At 39.5% G+C, this 19,845-nt stretch overlaps 1 protein-coding gene across 3 annotated transcripts in view; it reads right to left on the reverse strand.

Moving 5' to 3' along the window:
• Window positions 1-1,748: 1,748 nt before the first annotated feature.
• Window positions 1,749-19,845, reverse strand: part of CENPK (centromere protein K) — a 56,640-nt gene continuing 38,543 nt past the window's right edge. For all 3 annotated transcript variants that reach the window (XM_075590102.1, XM_075590120.1, XM_075590111.1), the window contains exons 6-11: window positions 16,661-16,707; window positions 14,925-15,007; window positions 13,793-13,891; window positions 12,873-13,008; window positions 8,188-8,241; window positions 1,749-4,911 (exon numbers count right to left, since the gene is read on the reverse strand). In XM_075590102.1, coding sequence (XP_075446217.1) covers window positions 4,753-4,911; window positions 8,188-8,241; window positions 12,873-13,008; window positions 13,793-13,891; window positions 14,925-15,007; window positions 16,661-16,707 — 578 coding nt within the window. In that variant the 3' untranslated portion in view covers window positions 1,749-4,752. The remainder of the gene's footprint in view (window positions 4,912-8,187; window positions 8,242-12,872; window positions 13,009-13,792; window positions 13,892-14,924; window positions 15,008-16,660; window positions 16,708-19,845) is intronic.

Here is a 19,845-nt window from a genome sequence, read left to right on the forward strand (position 1 = left end):
CAAGAGGTTGGTGTACAAAATAAAGAAAGTTGGACTCAGTAATAATATATGCACCCGGATTGAAAACTGGTTAAAGGACAGACAACAGAGGGTTGTCATAAATGGAACTTTTTCAGGTTGGGCTAAAGTCGTGAGTGGAGTACCTCAGGGATCGGTACTGGGACCCCTGCTTTTTAACTTGTTTATTAATGACCTTGAGGTTGGGATCGAGAGCAACGTCTCCATCTTTGCTGATGATACTAAATTGTGTAAGGTAATAGAATCAGAGCAGGATGTAATTTGTCTTCAGAAAGACTTGGAGAGACTGGAAACGTGGGCAGGTAAATGGCAGATGAGGTTTAATACAGATAAATGTAAGGTTATGCATTTGGGATACAAGAATAAAAAGGTGACTTACAAAAGAAATGGAGATATATTGGGGGAATCCTTGATGGAGAAGGATTTAGGAGTGCTTGTAGACAGCAGTCTTAGCAATAGTGCCCAATGTCATGCAGTAGCTGCAAAGGCAAACAAGATCTTATCTTGTATCAAACGGGCAATGGATGGAAGGGAAGTAAACATAATTATGCCCCTTTACAAAGCATTAGTAAGACCACACCTTGAATATCGAGTACAATTTTGGGCACCAATCCTAAGAAAAGACATTATGGAACTAGAGAGAGTGCAGAGAAGAGCCACCAAATTAATAAAGGGGATGGACATTCTAACTTATGAGAAGAGGCTAGCTAAATTACATTTATTACCATTAGAAAAGAGGCGTCTAAGAGGGGATATGATAACTATATACAAATATATTCAGGGACAATACAAGGAGCTTTCAAAAGAACTATTCATCCCACGGGCAGTACAAAGGACTCGGGCCATCCCTTAAGGTTGGAGGAAAGGAAATTTCACCAGCAACAAAGGAAAGGGTTCTTTACAGTAAGGGCAGTTAAAATGTGAAATTCATTACCCATGGAGACTGTGATGGCAGATACAATAGATTTGTTCAAAAAAAGGTTGGACATCTTTTTAGATGGGAAAGGTATACAGGGATATACCAAATAAGTATACATGGGAAGGATGTTGATCCAGGGATTAATCCGATTGCCAATTCTTGGAGTCAGGAAGGAATTATTTTTTCCCCTTAATGGGGTTTTTTGTTTGCCTTCCTCTGGATCAATAAGTAAGTATAGATATAGGATAAAGTATCTGTTGTCTAAATTTAGCATAGGTTGAACTTGATGGAGCTATGTCTTTTTTCAACCTCATCTACTATGTAACTATGTAATATCTAGTTAACCCTATTTACACAACATTAGGTGTTACGTAAATGTATGTCTATACATGACCTTTATTGTTGGAGGAATTTCTTGTATCATCTTCAAATAAAATAAAAATACTGTATATATTATCACTGAGTTTGAATCAACTGAGCCACTGCTTGAGCCACCTATGCTGAGGCAGGGATAGCCTTAAAACCTGACCAGTTTAGGGCTATTTGGGACTGGAGGTGAGCACCCCTGATTTAACTTATGCAGTATTAAGAACCAATAGATGAGATATTTGTTAAAATTGATATAAACTACATACTCATTAATATAGGTAGGTTATATTGGTACAAATAAATATATTAGTGCTCCTCCTACAGCGGGCTCGATAATATAAGTTATAATTATATATATTCACTTCCAACATTACATACCTTGATTAGTCTAGACAACATACACATTTTGTGAAGTTTGTAATTTTATTGCAAGATATCACAGGTTGTTATATATTGGCTATATTCACAAGTAATACTTTTTTTTTTTACACTATAAACAATGTTGCACATATGATTGTCATATTATTCTAACATCCATTTTACCAAGAATAGGGTCAGATACTTCTTTAGTAACTAGATCTCTACAATGGTTGTTTGTAAGGTTTTGTATAAAAAGTATCTTTTGCCAACATCACTCGCTCATATTGAAATCATGTACTGTATGTGAATGAGATGATGCAGCACGCATCACGTAATGATGTTACTATCACTTTTGGCGTGAAATTGAAAAGGACTAATACTGTATATAAAGATTGTTGTTTGGCACAGTATGTATCACTTCACCTAACGAAGGGGATCACCCTGAAACATTGTGCAACTTATTTTAACCTCTGTAACAATGTTTTAAATGTCAATCGGCCTTGGATATACTTTTGATCGCGAGTGCAATAGAGACCAGCGTCTGTTTCACAGTACCTCCGGAGGCTCCAGGGATTCCCTCCATTCTCCATGCTTTTCTTTATTTAAATAATCGTGCAGAATTACAACGTTTTGGGGGGCACAGTGGTTATAAAAATTACTAGACGGCATGGTATATTATAGTGTATATTAACTATAGTTGTAAATTCATAAACCCAGAAGTATGTTTCCCAATTAGAATATTCTGACATCCTCAAGCACATTACAATAGGTGACATCGTCCTCCCACAATGGAGTCCACGTCACAGGCTAATATATACATAATTAAGAGGTCAAAAACATGTATTAGTTTTAATAATCCTTAATTTTGGAATAGAAGGCATTAAACATATAGGTATGCTTGGGAACTTAGATTAAGTTATACTTAGTTACAATCATTCTGTAACAATCATTTAATACATTGTGCAAAGCCACAGGATACATAAGGATCATATCAATAAAAGGATGCAGCTGTAGCTCATTATTCATTATTCTGTTGCTTCATTCATTACACTTTTGGTTCTATATGTATGGGAGTGTTGGTAGGACACCCCTAGGAATCAGTATGGGTAAGGAAGAAAAAGGGTGTGCATAAAAGAGAAGAATAAGAAAGAGAGTGTCAGTATAACTGTAAAAATTGTGGGCAAGCACTTTTCATTTTTTTTGTAATGACACATTCCTCATAAGCATTGACCCAAGGCCACTTCAGCCTTTTTAAGACTTTACATTATTAGAACATACTTAGATTAAACAATAATTTAAAATAATAATTAAAAAGTAGTATAACATTGTCAATGTGAGTCAAACACAGAACAGTATGCTCGAGTAGTCCATGGGGAAAGCGTCACTGGTACCCAATAAAAACTACTGTACTACTAAATCTCATATGTAACTGCAAAACACAGGGAATTTTGATTCATTGCCTTGGACTCCGACAGCGCAGAAAGTAACTCAGGATTGCGCATTGATATATGTACATAGAAAGAGGCCAAGGACACAATGGTGCGATTTGTATACAAATGGGAAGAGTCTTATTTTATTATAGCAAAGCAAAGAGAAGACTTTTAATGAAATACTCGAGTCATTTCATATAAAAACATTACTATTAAAACATCTATTTACATAATAAGAACAAAACATGATAAACTTAAAAGTATAGGGGCTTAGAATGAAATATTTCATAAAAATACCAGTTTTGTGATTGGTATACTGTTACAGCCATAAAAATGCAGTCAAGGTTACAAGCAGCTATGAATGGGGAATGTTTTCTGGGGTAATAGAGTTCAATAAAAAGGTGACAGATCACCCGGAATATAAACTAAGTATGTCCAGTGATCGTTACACAGCCTGTAGCATTTCGATAGCCAAGGAACCAATTTCTCTGGATACAGCAACGTATGGCGGCAGCCCAAGATTTTACAATAGGTTCCTGTAGCACAAGGCGAAAGCATGACAACCTCAGACTGTCTTAACAAACACGTTGATGTTTTAGGTATGAAGCAGTTGCAGAACCTAATGAGAACACAAGCAAAAAATAAATAATATTTGTGGGTACAAAGTAAATAAACTCACTGTGATGCGGATTCATGTACCGGTCAGCTCCTAATGCAAACAGCAGGACATGTATTCCCTTGTTTGAAGTGTTTAAAGTGGATTACCGTTCAAAGCAATCCCCGGCATCACCCAAAGCATCTTCATCTAATACTTGGCATTGCTTTGAAGGGCAATATTTTTCTTTTCTCCGGGTCCCACTCCTTTTGCCCCAATTTCTACAGGTATTCTTTATTCTATCTCAAATATTGTTTTTTAGAAAGCAAATAGTCTTTGGTTTATAAGTTACCATCCTTTACATGCAGTGCTTAGCAGGAAGCAGAATATCATGTTTTACATGCTTTGCTGTAAGCATAATTTAATACATAAACAGTAGTACAATAAACCAGGTAAAAAGCATAGCGGTTAATTAATCCTTTACAAAAGGGAACAGATTCATAATAACTTGAGGCACTACTAAGGATAGTGCTGCCGAACATTATTTACTGAGCTACAGTTTCAAGAGATGTATTTTGCAAGAAGCAAAAGACTAAGTTATGTTGATCTAAAATCTCCAACCAGTGCACAGGAAAGTGAAGATCAACTGCTTTTTACAGCTTCTTCCCAATGTGCAGAAATTGTCCTTGCTGTTTTGATGAGTGCCGGGCTACTAGATGGCTTCGGATCACTGTGACATACAGTACTCAAACAGTCCACTTGGTAACTTTAGTTCTGTGTCCACAATTGCCATATTTCAACGCAGATTACATTTCTGGGGGGCGATGAACCAATAGTGTTAGTAGCAGTATAGTCATCTTATGTAGCTGTAGTTGTCTTTGAGAAAACTGTCTCCTTTTCTTTTTTTGTACAGACATGAAAAACATACGTAAACATTATGAGTATATAATACACTACTGAGACTTCATTGGTGCTTCTTCATATATTTGAAAAAGACCTGTGTGGTCTTAAAAGTGTACGAGCAACATAAATGGTCTGTTAGTGGAATACAGTCCAGCGTGTTATTGATGGAAGGCTTCTAAACGTATTCTGCTTGCATCCTCTGGGTGTCGCAATACAATTCCATTCCGCAGCAGGATTTCAATATAAGGAGGCCAATACTGCTGGTCAATTGTAACATAAGGCTCATGCGGCGTTGACATTAACTTGTTGATAAGAATCTGAAAGATCAAAGAGGAGTATGGCTCAGTATATATGTTAATGCTGACCATAGCCTTTCTCACAGTATTGTACTACAGGTATATAACTAATGTGACACGAAAAAAGAGAACTCTGGAGTGCAAATAAGTGGTAATCAAGTGCCCAGACAAAAGGTGATATTAAAAAAAAAATCAATAAAACACATATAAGTGACTTGAATGGTACCTGTAAGGTGATATAACTACCAGATACAGCTCAACCCCCTTATAACACTGTGCTTGGGGTCCAAAGAATCACATCACACTATAAGCGGATGGCATTAGAAATAATGTACAATTGTATGCATTGTACAATAAAGTATTTAAGACACCAATAATCGTGTTGTAAAGTATTCATAAATACTAAGATTGGGAGCCACGCTTGCATCGCGTTATAACGGAGTTGAGCTGTATATAATCAATGTCAAGGTTATTAATATATATATACTGTGTATATATATATATATATATATATATATATATATATATATATCATACATAAATGAAAAAAATGCTTCAAGCTGGGGAAGGAATACAATCCTAGCTGTCTGCTGCTCAAAAAGCGAAGGCTCAACTCCACAAGACTAGAAACACAAGAAAAAAAGAAGCACGCACAACTCTCATAGTGTATTACTGTATTACAATTTAAAGCATCTACAAGTAAAAAATGCAAGGCCGAAATATAAATACAAATTGGGCCTATCGTGGCGGATCTTCATTTTGGCACTGGGAGCTGCTGCCTTCCTCCGTAGGAATAGCCGCGTGACATCGGAGGTGTCCTTTAACAGGATTCCTTTTAAGAGACTATGTGTCTCTCCTGTCAAGAGTTGCATGAATGGACCCAACTGTGGTATGTACGCACATATCCCCCGATATCATCGGGTGTGGGACCCTCGCCGGGCGACCTAGCTCGGCTGGAGCGGACGTTATCGCAGAGCGCCCGTCTGCTGTTCGGGGTATGTGAAGACGGAACATCGGCAGCTAGAGAAAAGTTTGCTACGCATCGCAGGAGAGATGTAACCTGGTGCCCTTGACACCTCAGAGGTCACACGGATATTCCTACAGAGGAAGGCAGCAGTTCCCAGTGCCACAGTGACTACCTATCATGATAAGCCCAATTTGTATTTATATTTTGTATGTGCATGTTTTACTTCTAGATGCTTTTAATTGTAATACAGTAATATACTACGAGCGATGTACGCTCTTCTATTTTCTTATATAATCCCTGTGTGGCTCAGAAATTATACATCCTAGCCGTGCTGAAGGGCTTTATTAAACCTAGGTACATTTCTACAGCTATACTTACAAACGTAATAACACAAGTTGAGTTGTAAATTAACTGTAAAAAAATAAATAAAAACATTTTTTAAATAAAAAACAAAATAAAGAAATTAATGGCTGAGATTTACCCATTAGACTTGTCATTTGAGTCCTATATTGGACCGGACCTTAAAATATAGGCACAAATGTTCAAATAGTGTATAAGACCTGTAAAATATTCACATGCACCATTAGAAAACGGTTGCAGGACACTTTGGCACTAATGATTAAATCATTAGTGGAATTTGAATTTAAAAGAAATAGTTAAATTAAACAGAGCTATAAAAGCACAAGAAGAAGATATTGAATCCAATAAACATTGTTTCATCAGGATACCACTGAAATTATATTAGTGGTTAGCTCCCAACACTAAAAGGGTACCATAATCTGTTAAAGTCATTCATGTGGAGTAATTTATCACGGGCCCTGACCATATAATGTGCTTTGTATCAAGCACCAAAACAAGCAATCATCGTCCTATTTTGAAGCACTCTTTGCCCTTTGGGATAGGCATAAATACAGTTGCATAAAGCATCCAGATTCAGTAGTAGGATACATAATATTAGAGGTTTACTAAAACACCAAGGCTGCATCTCCCAATGAGGTCCTCAGAAATTAAGGTACGTTTCCGAGTATTTATCACGTCCAATTTGTACAGTGTTTTGATTGATGGTTTAATATAACATTAGGAGCTGGGTTAATAGTGACTTCAGGTACATATTGATGGGATGTTCCAGTCTCTGACTTTCTGCATTAGTTACACTGCAGGTGTGTGCGGGCTGGAGGTAAAACTTTTCTGACCGAGAAACTTGATGAATATATTTTGTAGATTTGATGAAGTAGCTATGGAAGGCAATATTAAGGTTGTGGAATCTGTGTGAGATGTGGAGAGGCTTGTGTTTAAATGACATTGCTGCAAACAGTGCCTGAAAAATACGAAAAACAGTAAATCTATTCTCATGTCCTTTGTACTGTTTTGGGTAATAGTCAGGGTGTTCTTTATGCATTCGAATGGCGTGGTGCAAACGATGAAAGCTTAACTGATGCTGCCATAAAAAGTGCACATTTCACCTGTAATTGTCTACTAAAGCCAAAGCCTTCTCCATGGATGACATTCTAAGATCTGGGATTTGAGGTGTTCGCTGGATCAGTGGATTCAGAATAACACGGCTCCAGTGTACCAATATAAATAGTTGTTTCCCTCTCTTCTCATAGCCAATGTCAGAGTGACCTGTGCTGTATTATCAGCTTGCCATTAAGAGGAACCAAATGTTTCTAGCAAAACTCATTTACCAAGACAGGATTTCAAAATCTTTATGGGAGAGTCATACTTATTTTGGATGAAATATCCCTGCTTGCGTAATTCTGTTATCGTAGAACTAATATTATCGGTCTGAAATATTTAGTGAGCAAACATTTTAGAGCAATTCTTGTGTTCCCTGTTGGAGAATAATAGTATTTTAAGCTTAACCACTTTTCTGCTATGAGATCCTGAAGCATATTGCTACAATACATCTAAACCTGTCACAGGGAATTATGTAATTTCAAGTATCTGCACATAGTGTAATGAGAAATAAGACAAAATGACTCCAGTCAGTTCAACAGGGGGTCAGAATCGGCTGAACCATGCAAATGCTTGAAACATTTAAGCTGTTTAATACAATATAGTGCAAAGTCCTTTCAATCAAGTCCTTATGTCAAATTGAATACTCTCCTGCTGCTGTGTTTTGTATTTACCCATTATCACTGCCATTTACATAAATAAAGCCATGAAGAAAAGTATTTGAAACAGTTAAATACACATGCAGTCCTGTTTGTGATCTATAATGATAGCTGCTAACAGCTGGCTCTTTAATCAATACAAATAAAAAAACACACACATTCTAAGTACATTGCACATTGGAACAGAACATTAATAACCATCAAGGTCAATATTACCTCTAAAATTTCATGCAATGTTATCAATTGCACAGAAGATTCTTTGGAGAGGCCCTAAGGAAGAGACAGAACAGGATTATTATCTATATGAGGAATGTGCAACAAACTTTACAGCAGTGGTTCTTTGTCTTCTTTGAGCATGGGCTCATAATCTCTGGACACCCTGGCCAGTTCTTCAGACCATACTCATCCTCGCTTACACGCCTACACACTGACCCTCCTTTTTACAAGCAAACCCCCAACATACTCCACATTCACCCTCACAAGCCATACTGACCTTTCACACAACACACACTCCCCCATGTATCCTCCCTTCTAACACAGCGCATTCAACTTTCTTTCTTAATCATAAACACCCCATTCAACCCCCTCTCTTACCTACACCACACTCCTTCCATCACCCGACACAAATCACCAACCTCCCTCACCCTTCCCACACAACGCCATCACACCTCCCCACACATACACAAAGCCATCACATCTCCCCCCACACAAAGCCATCACACCTCCACACACATACACAAAGCCATCACATCTCCCCCCCCCCACACACACACACACACACACATACACAAAGCCATCACACCTCTCCACACATACACAAAGCAATCACATCTCCCCCGCCACACAAAGCCATCCCACCTCCACACATACACAAAGCCATTACATCTCCCCCCCACATACACACACGCATCACATCTACACCCACACATACACAAAGCCATCACACCTCCCCACACATACACAATGCCATCACACCTCCCCACACATACACAAAGCCATCACACCTCCCCACACATACACAAAGCCATCACATCCCCCCCACACACACACAGGCATCACACCTACCCCCACACAAACACAAAGGCATCGTACCTCCCCCTCCCCCCCCCACACACAAAGCCATCACACCTCCCCACACACACAAAGCCATAACACCTCCCCACACACACACAAAGCCATCACACCTCCCCACACACACACAAAGCCATCACACCTCCCCACACACACATAAATCCATTACACCTCCCCACACACACACAACGCCATCACACCTCCCCACACACACACACACAAAGCCATTACACCTCCCCACACAAACACAAAGCCATCACACTTGCCCACACACACATAAAGCCATCACACCTACCCCCACACAAACAAAGCCATCATACCTGCCCAAACACACATAAAGCCATCACACCTCCCCCCACACACACAGCCATCACACCTCCCCCCACACACACACAAAAAGCCATCACACCGCCCATAACACACACACACAGCCATCACACCTCCCCACACACAAAGCCATCACACCTCCCCACACATAAAGCCATCACACGTCCCTTCAAACAAAGCCATCACACGTCCCTTCAAACAAAGCCATCACACCTCCCCACACACAAACACACACAAAGCCATCACACCTCCCCACACACACACAAAGCCATCACACCTCCCCACACACACATAAAGCCATTACACCTCCCCACACACACACAATGCCATCACACCTCCCCACACACACACACACAAAGCCATTACATCTCCCCACACAAACACAAAGCCATCACACTTGCCCACACACACATAAAGCCATCACACCTACCCCCACACAAACAAAGCCATCATACCTGCCCAAACACACATAAAGCCATCACACCTCCCCCCACACACACAGCCATCACACCTCCCCCCCCACACACAAAAAGCCATCACAGCGCCCATAACACACACAGCCATCACACCTCCCCACACACAAAGCCATCACACCTCCCCACACATAAAGCCATCACACGTCCCTTCAAACAAAGCCATCACACGTCCCTTCAAACAAAGCCATCACACCTCCCCACACACAAACACACACAAAGCCATCACACCTCCCCACACACACACAAAGCCATCACACCTCCCCCCACACACAAAGCCATCACACCTTCCCCCCACACATATGGTACACACATCCATCACACCTCCCCACACATACGGTACACACAGCCATCACACCTCCCCACACACAGAGCCATCACACCTCCCCACACACACAGCCATCACACCTCACCACACACACACAGCCATCACACCTCCCCACACACACACAGCCATCACACCTCCCCACGCACACACAGCCATCACAACTCCCCACACACAGAATCATCACACCTCCCCACACACACAGCCATCACACCTCACCACACACACACACAGCCATCACACCTCCCCACACACACAGCCATCACACCTCACCACACACACAAAGCCATCACACCTCCCCCCACACACAAAGCCATCACACCTCCCCACACACACACCTCCCCACACATACGGTACACACCCATCACACCTCCCCACACACACACAGCCATCACACCTCCCCCCACACACACAGCCATCACACCTCCCCACACACACAGCCATCACACATCCCCACACACACAGCCATCACACACCCTACACATACAAAGCCATCCCACCTCCCCACAAACAAATCCCTCACAACTCCCTCCACACACACAGCTATCACACCTCCACGCAAAAAGCCCTCACTTCTTCCCTTTTTCCTCCCACAGCAAACATGTCAGCTGCTCAATGGGTGTGTCCTTTGCTGTCTGGAGATGAAGACATTTCTCTCGTCTCTGCTCCGAGCTGAGAGAGGAGACGCGCATCGCAGACTCTTCATCTCCAGGCAGTACGGGATGAGCCTTCTGAGTTTTCACCCTGGGGCCGTGGCACTTTTGCCAGTCGTTCCCCGACACCCTGGTTGAGAAACACTGCTCTATAGCATATATCAATAGCTTTAGATGTAATAATATCCTGTTTGTAACTTCACATTAGAAGCATGTAAAGCAAAGAAACTCAAAAAAAGGAAACTATCTAACCTATAAACATAATAAAGATTCCAAATTCAACATAGCACTTTTCTGAGACATGGTACCAATGCAGCCAACAGTATCTAGTGGCAGCAGTCTTCAGAGTCCAAAGTGAGAGTAAATGAGTACTTCAGTATTAGGTGATACCTTTTTTATTTGTACTAACAATAGATATTATAAGACAAGCTTTCGAGAGTTTTTCTCTCATCTTCAGGTTAGCAATACTGATTTACAGAAGATTCCATGAGCTTAACACATCATTTTGTGTGTGTAACTTACAGGATTAATGTTGGCACCAAAGTTTTCTTTTGTATATGTCTTTTCTATAGCCCTGACAATACAGAGAGAGTTATGCTAAAGCTATTATTAAAGCTATAATATTAATATTATTACCGTTAGTGCGATAAAAGGCCAGGGATCAAATAGGTTGCAACATTTACGGAATCATTAAGAAAAAGGACAAGTTACAGTAAGCGAACCAAGAGGTTATTATTGAAATCATGGAGTTACAGTAGCTGTTTCTGACCTTTTACACACTAAATATATTAAAAGGGCCAAACATTTATGTTCTATTTTTGTTTATAGATTTCTTCACCATACTGTACAACAGGGCGTTTGTCTTCACCTCTAGTTTTTTCCTGCTCACCGGGTTTTTTTTTTTAAACGGTGTATTTTATTCCTAAAATATGAACCAAAAACCTAAATGAATATGGCTGCTAAGCCCCTCTCACTTTGCGACATTAGTAGGCATTAAATTAAAAAATCACATTAAATCAGAAACAGCACGGGAAAACAACATAGATACATTTTGTAGTCTGCTTTCAAGGATATCACATGCAGCTCACTTTCAAAGTAGGTCACATCAGGGGAATGGCGCTTATAAGCTACTCCGAATATTTGTCCGACACTGGTAAATTTATAGCAGGGGTGCACAAACTGGGGGGCGTGGGATCTTGTAGGGGGAGGGAGGGGGGAGCACGGCGGTTGCAGAAGCCCCGCGCTCTTCCCCAAGGCATTTAAATTAAATGCCGGGGTTCGCCATGAGAACGCTGCGTCAAGCGACATTGTGACGTCATATGACGCCGTCTAAGCCCGAGAGCAGGTAAGGAAGGGGGGGGGGGGGAGAGGGAGCGCAGACAGGGGGGCGCAAACTGAACAGTTTGCGCACCCTTCATTTATAGCATGGCTCTTCAACTAGTTTTCTCAAGTCGCTGGATGAGGGGGGAACACAGTTCCTTATGAGTAGGGGGGACAGAATTATAATATTAGATATGAATAACAAACAATCATTGCATATCAACAAAACGAATGACAGTGTGAATGTTACACACATTTTTTATTTCATATGTACATTATATATATTCATTACCTTCATTTAAAAGGGAGTTTAGGTTTGAAAATTGTATTGCTTGAGCTACTGCAATGAAATGAGCAGAGACAGACTGCGGGCTGCACACAGGCCCTTTGCGGGCTGGATTCGGCCCACGTGCCACATGGTGAAGAGACCTTGAATCAAGGGTAGTTATTTTTTATATATAAACCCACGCATTTTATTACTCCATCCTACGGGAACACGGTCACCCATTAAAAGTAATTAGCATTACAGTATGTAAATAAATCCAAATCAGGAACGTTACAAGTCATCATGTGTGCTTGAAAACTGCAGTTTGACCACACGGCTATGTAACTAAATGACATCAATCGACAGAACAGCTGACTGAATGAATAGCCTTGAAACTCTCCCTCGAGACATGAATGGCGCAGGAGCCGGTGCACAGTAAATTATTCATTCTCCTATTAAAAACGTACCTTTTTCTTTTTACTGCTATTACCGTGTTGTTCAGGAAGGGGGAAATGTTCCTCTAGAAAGGCTCCCAGTGCTGTTAAAAGTTCCTCCTCGTATGCTTTTACTTTCCCAATTTTACTTGCAAGCTCTTGAAATACCCTTTGATCCAGAGAGTCACGATTAAAATGGAAAATGATTAAAACAAACAGTAAAAAAACAAAAAAAACAAACACGATTGGCTCACTGTAACTACACATTGTTGTGCCGACACAAAAGGAGATGGTATTTTATCACTTTCACTGCCAACGAGGCAAGCAATGCATTTCTGTGCTTTACAAGGCGTTGCTCGTCACTGGCAGCCATAGGGTTAAAAAAAAATGTAAGACATAAAAAGAGTGAAGTGGGAGGATCTGCGGATGCGTGTGACCTGGACAAAGTGACAATCATGTTGTACCTTGGTACTAATACATGAAACTATACGATTATCAGGGTTATCGTTTTTTGTATCTGGATACAAAGTGATGGGCTAGTTTATGTCCACGACTCCATTGTGACTTGACATAAGCCGTGGAGTAGCCAAGCAAAGACAAACTGGTTTACCCACTGCCTGTGCAGACATGGCTACAGCAAAAGGTTTATCCAACAGTTCTTCATTGCATGTTACTTTTATTCAGGATCAGCAACTGCAGATTAGAAGACCGGTGCAATACAAAGGCTTATGGATGAAAAGAAATAGCAAAAGAAAATTCCAGAGACGAGTGGCAAATCCATGAAAGTTCAGAATATATATTACTGTGTAAAGTGTTTCTGACAAAGTGTTGCCTGCTACATGTGTTATGCAAATGTGCTGCAATGCGCTGCAGCGATATCTGGCAGCAAAAGAGTCAAATACACCTCATACAATTACTCCGCTGTAAATTCAGTGAATAAACATTGCAAATACCTCTTCTCTGAGAAACAAGTCGTCTGATTTTTCAGCTCTTCATGTCTTGAGGTAAGAGCGTCCACCAGTTGCTGCTGACCATCCAACCAACATTGTTCTCTAGCAGACGCACGAGAAAGAAATATTAAATCCCTGGAATGCGTATTCTCCTCCACTTACACAGACAGAGATAATAGATTCATCGGGAAACAGAGGGATGGAGCATTCTCGGCTGATTTTGTTTTGTTTGGCACAGACAGTGGAACAGGCTTCTAACATCCGTAGTTACAGCAATGCAAACAACACATCTAACTTGGGTCAAAACATATTAATACCAATGGGCTCAAATGTAAGAAACCAATTTCTAAAAAGAGGGCACTCGGTGATCTTGAAAACCTCGTCATCTACATACTGTATCTTGTACATTTTCACAATGGCTCCATGCAAAAGTTTAAAAATGCTGTAAAAAGGCCAAGCAATTACACAGGGATCAATGAAGTTACTGGACTTATATGCTGGGATTTTTTTTAAATCAAAACAGCCTTGCTCAATTATTAAAATGTAGTTAACACTATATTTGATACAGGTTTACATAGCCATCTTTTGGGGTTATAAGGTAGAATATTGGCCCGGTGGTGATTTTGCACTTGCTATTCACATGATGGTGATGATGATCAGTGGTTGTGTGTTTCAAATATACTGCAGCTAAAGGGTGTAAAGGTTTGACAGGCACCATGATAATATACTGTGGCACCCCTAACTATTTCATTAAAACCTTGCTTCATGTGGAGTTGTACTTGTGATGTAATATACATGGAACTCAGCTTTAAATAAATAGCAAGGCAAGAACATCCACTAGAGCCGTGTAGGGTAGCCATATGTTCTCATTTTTAAACAGAACGGAGAATTCTTGCTTTTTGAAATCCCATTGGACAACTCATACGTAGCATAAGGCTGCTCTGATTGACCTGTACACGTCTCCCTTTCCTGAACTAGGAAACCACTCCACAAGTGTGCTATTATTAAACAGATTCACTGAATGATTGTGAAACCCTGCTCAATTGCGAGACCTTTATAACAATAACTAGTATAAGAACACATTGAAACGACATAGGTAATTTGTGTCTGAATTACTAGAATCGAAATAACATACTTCTTCAGGTCTTCCTTCAACTTTTTGTTCTTCGCTTTCACTGAAGAAAGTATCATTTCAAGCTCCCGATCAACTTTTTCTAACTGCAAACAAAGTGTAAAATTAAGGTAATAATATTGAACAAAATAACTACATACTCATGTACATAACAAGCAAAACAGATTCTCAATATTATATCACATACTTCCAGCAAATGTGAGCAGTTGTGAGGGAAAATGGGTGTTTTCACAAATGGACAAAGCCAGCAACACAATGCAATGCTCAAGGTCACATTTTTTTTTAAACTGTTCTGTTTTTTTTTTTTAATAGAAAGACAAGAAAACATCAGATTTCAGCCCAGATCACATAATAAATTATAACAAAGGTACATTTCAAATGGTGAAAAGTACAATTATCCAAAGCTTCGGTATGTAAGCTAAGATCTTAATTCTTTTTTAAATAAAAAAAAATAAAAAAATTAACCCAAGCTCAAATAAACCAACACACCATTACATGTATGGGTCTATGCTATAGTGTTCTACTATATCTTTAAGTCATACTATCAGTAGTTGTAGTTCTATTTCACTTGATAAAAGGGTGCACAAATCTTTAGCTTGACCCAATTAGTTAATTTAAGTTAGGATGCCCATTTAATAAAATACAGAAAATGGAGCTTCCATCCAAAGCATCTATCCATCCTCTCTGCAGAGAGAAGTTTAACCTAACTTATCTACCTGGAGTTTTGTGGATTGGAAGTATTTTATCCACATTTGACAGAATTGCCTTTCTTGCTGCTATTACCAAAAAAATATTATAATTTTAATTTAAAACATTCTTTTTTTTAAATTAAATTTAGGTTTGTGTTTGAACTTCACGATAAGGTCTTTGGGACCATGGGAAGTCAATTTACCTAACAGTGCATGAGTAATAAATACTGTATAAGACTGTCAATACTTTGGGGTATGGGCTTGTACCTGCAACATTGTACACACACAGTGTAAAAAAAAGCAACTGCAATGGGTACAAATTACATCATACAACCCAACTGGGAAGATAGAAAAAAAACTCAGCATGTACAGTTTTTAAATCAAAGGGTATAAAAATAAATATGTGAGGATGGAAGCATTAATCAAAAACAGAGGTACGCTAGAAAAAGGGGTGATGCTCTGTAGCTGGAGGGTGGCAGGCTCACAGCAAACGTGAGGAAGTAAATCTTCATTTAATCAGCACTATAGAAGAAAATATGCTTACAAACTATTATTATTTAGTCCCTCACAAACGGGAAAGACTTCAAATATTACAGATGCACATGGAAGTATAATGTCATACTCCAATTAAGCATACTGTAGTAATACGTCATAGACTTCATCTGGTGTTCACCGGATAAACAGTGAATCGGGTAGAATAATCCAAATTCTACGTTTCTGGACTGTGACATGAGCTAATGGAGGCACAGCAAAAAATGTGGAGTCTTGCACTTTTTTGCCATACCCCAAACAACCATGATGAGCATTTACCTCCCATTGATCATGGAACACGTTTGCCAGTTATGAAGGGTTCATTTAGCGTCTCGGCACAAAAAAGAACACTAAGGAACCAAACTTAGAGAAAACAAAGTCTACTTATAGAAAAAGTTTCTGTGGAAAATGAAACCTAATCAATAAGTATTTTAACTGGAATAGGATGGTTCATATTCTTCCTAACATGAGCCTGCCAATAAAATATATTGCTTATGGGAAATCCAACGAGATGGTTACCTCTTCTTTCCCAGCGGCTAGCTGAATATCCTGGTTGTTAGAGATTACTAAGAAATACAAAAATAAATAGCAGTTAATGTTTTCATTTCTATAGCAACATATTGACAAAAGGCATCTTCTCAATTTCCTCACTGTCTACAAAATCAAGAGAGAAGTACATCGGAGCCAAGTATGACAGCACTGGCCATAGTGTTCAACATGACGAAACAAATGAAGGCTTTCGACGATGAAGTCTTTTTAATTAGAAAGTAATTGGTGCAATTATCTCGCCTTCAACCCCAAGGTTCTTTTAAACAGCCAACTCTGCCATGATGTTCAGAGCCACCGATACATCTGCTTGTTTAACCCTTTGGGAGCAGGGGGTGGATGTAATTAATTTGTGCAGGAAAGTTTAAAGCCTCCATAAAACACTTGAGTGCTGGAGGGTTCAACAAAGGGGCTCCTTCTGTACTAAAGGTGTTAGCATGATTCAATAAGCACATAGAACGGTGGGTACTTTTAATGGGAAACACTAAAACGACAATGTTTTAAGCCACTCTTTTTTGTGGCCGCCTGTCTTTTATCTCCTCTTGCCACCAACCAAATACCTATTCACTGACTCACTGGGCATAAAATAAGATTACAATTACATAATAAACATAGAAGTGCAAAACTTCTTTCCATGTTATATTTGCAGACAAACTGACCTTTCTTGGGTGTTACCCAGTAGAGATCGAAGCTTTAAATCCTACTTATGTTGGGTTGCTAGAGGAAAGGCCAGAATGCCATTGCTATAGCAGGGATTCTTTTATTTATAAGTGTGTGGTTTTAGCTCACCTTAAGAATTGGATTTGTGAAAATAACATTCACAGCAGTTCCACCCGGTAAATACTTTACCATATGGATAGTTTGTCTCCATCACCAGGAGTACATTATGTACAAAAAACAATAACAGGGTGTACAATTCCATTTTATTGTTATGCAGCATCTGCTTGTCTTTTTTGCAATTGGTAGACATTTTGTAAAGCCTCTTCCCAGCTATATCAATTCTTTAAAGAAAACCGTATTTAATAATTAAGATTAACAAGCAGAACCGTATTCATTAATTAAGATAAACAAGCAGTGTTGAACTGGGGCATCTATGTAACTGTATCTTCTTTATCACCTGATACTGTACTGTATGTGGAAGTATCACGCAAAAAAGCAGGTTTGTGTTGTTCCAGAAGAAACAAGAGCCAAAGCAATGAATAATGAGTCTCTATGCACTCCTGTCTTACAGTGTCATAAATTACACCACAAATCAAGATGTTGTATCAAGACTCCAGAGAAAAAATAAGTCCTATTAATTTTATTGTAAATGTCATTTTGTATTGCGCCTAAAATGTAAATGTACATTTTTATCATGTTATGACTAAAAATTAAAATGACGTAGCCTGCCTTAAAAAAATAAAACAATACTAGTATATGTATACTTTTCTACTTTAGGCTCTCTTCCGACAGTGACATTTCCATTAGGACCTGCATGCATCATCAGGGTTAAAAAACAAAACAAAAATAAAAACCTGCAGGGCTGGAGATAATATGGATGAAATATCTATGCAATCAGAAACGTGCTAAAGGCACTTTTGTAAGTGATTGGACAGAATGGCATGAAAACAAAAGCACTGCTCATCCACACAGCTGGAAAGTCATCATTCTCAAAGTGGAAAACAGTTCCTGCAAAGAGAGCAATCCAAGCACTATCCTACATGTTTTTTATTTTTTTTAAATCAGGTCTGCAGTATTATATAATACTTACTGCATTTTTTTGTTATTCATCTCTTAATTACATTTTTAATGAGTTTTAATATACTGAACAGCCTTTGATTTCTATAGCAGGTTTGAGCCCACCTCCCCAGCAGTGCAAGATCTTTGCAACACGTTCCTGTTTGTGATAATCTGTTGCAAATGTTCCCAACAGTTTGAGCTGCAAGCTGGAACAATAGCTAATGTTACCGTAGTAATATAAGGATACGTTGTAGCTGCTGCGTTACAATGACTGAAGGATTGATTGATTGATTGAAACTGAAATGCAGCTATTACGTGAACCCAGGGAAGCAGGATCTGTACTGATTGATGACAGGAGAACGAATTGATCAGCACCTTAGGTCATTTGTTTTCAATAAAGGTAATCAAAGGCTGTATATATTAAAAACATTTGTTTATGTTTAGAGCGCCGCTTGAACTGCTTCTTTAAATGATTACCACTAGTGTATGTCTACTGTTAGTAATTCTAATGATAGCTTTTGTATTAATTTCTACAAGTTCAATAGTTGGCTATGAATGGCACCCGACTATTTAACAGCTCTACTGTGAAGATTATATGTATGAATGCATTTTGCACCAAGTATATTCCAAACCTCTAAAGCATTCCAGATGAAGTCACCGCTTCATAACCTGACTTAACTAGGGACCTGGCCCTGAAGCAGTCAAGAGATCTGTTTATTTTCCAGATGTGCATAAATCCCTGTGATGCTCATTTTATGTTGTTCTTCGGGAAAATAAACTAAGCTAATACACTTCCACCTGAAGAGCAATGAGCAAAATGCTTTCCTGCGAAGAGCAGTTGAGCCATTAGAATAAAATGTTCAATGAAAACAGAAGTCTGCTCGAACAAAATGTTTTGACGAATATCCCAGATGCCACCTTACAAGACTGAATACCGCAAGGCCCCGCTTCTCGGCACCCCGCTTTTCGGCAATCCGCCGATACGGCTGTACCGAGAAGGGGGCCGCCATATCTGCCATGTACCGAGAATGGGCCGATCCGGGGTCGCGCAGAGCGGGCCGTTTGGAGTCGCGCATGCGCAGAATGTTTTTTTTTGCAGATGTTGCGCATGCGTAGAACGGCGCATTGCCAGTCTGCGCATGCGCACATAATGAAAATCGCCGGTTTCGCTTTCCGCCGCTTTTCGGCAGGTCCTTAGAACGGAACCCGCCGCATGACTGGGGCCCTGCTGTACAAATTAAACTCCACTTAAACAAAATAAATTATTCAAGTCTAGCATCCCCATATACAACTGTTTAAAGGAGCAGACCCTCCGAAGACCAAAGTGAACTAATGGCAGTGGCATATGTTTATAAGGTAAATGCAGGAGTTATTAACCACTTTACAAAAGATTTAAAAATATTTATATGTTTTATTTGTATTAAACTTTTAATGTCTTG

The sequence above is a fragment of the Ascaphus truei genome, chromosome 1 (genome assembly GCF_040206685.1).
Source record: "Ascaphus truei isolate aAscTru1 chromosome 1, aAscTru1.hap1, whole genome shotgun sequence".
Taxonomy (NCBI): domain Eukaryota; kingdom Metazoa; phylum Chordata; class Amphibia; order Anura; family Ascaphidae; genus Ascaphus; species Ascaphus truei.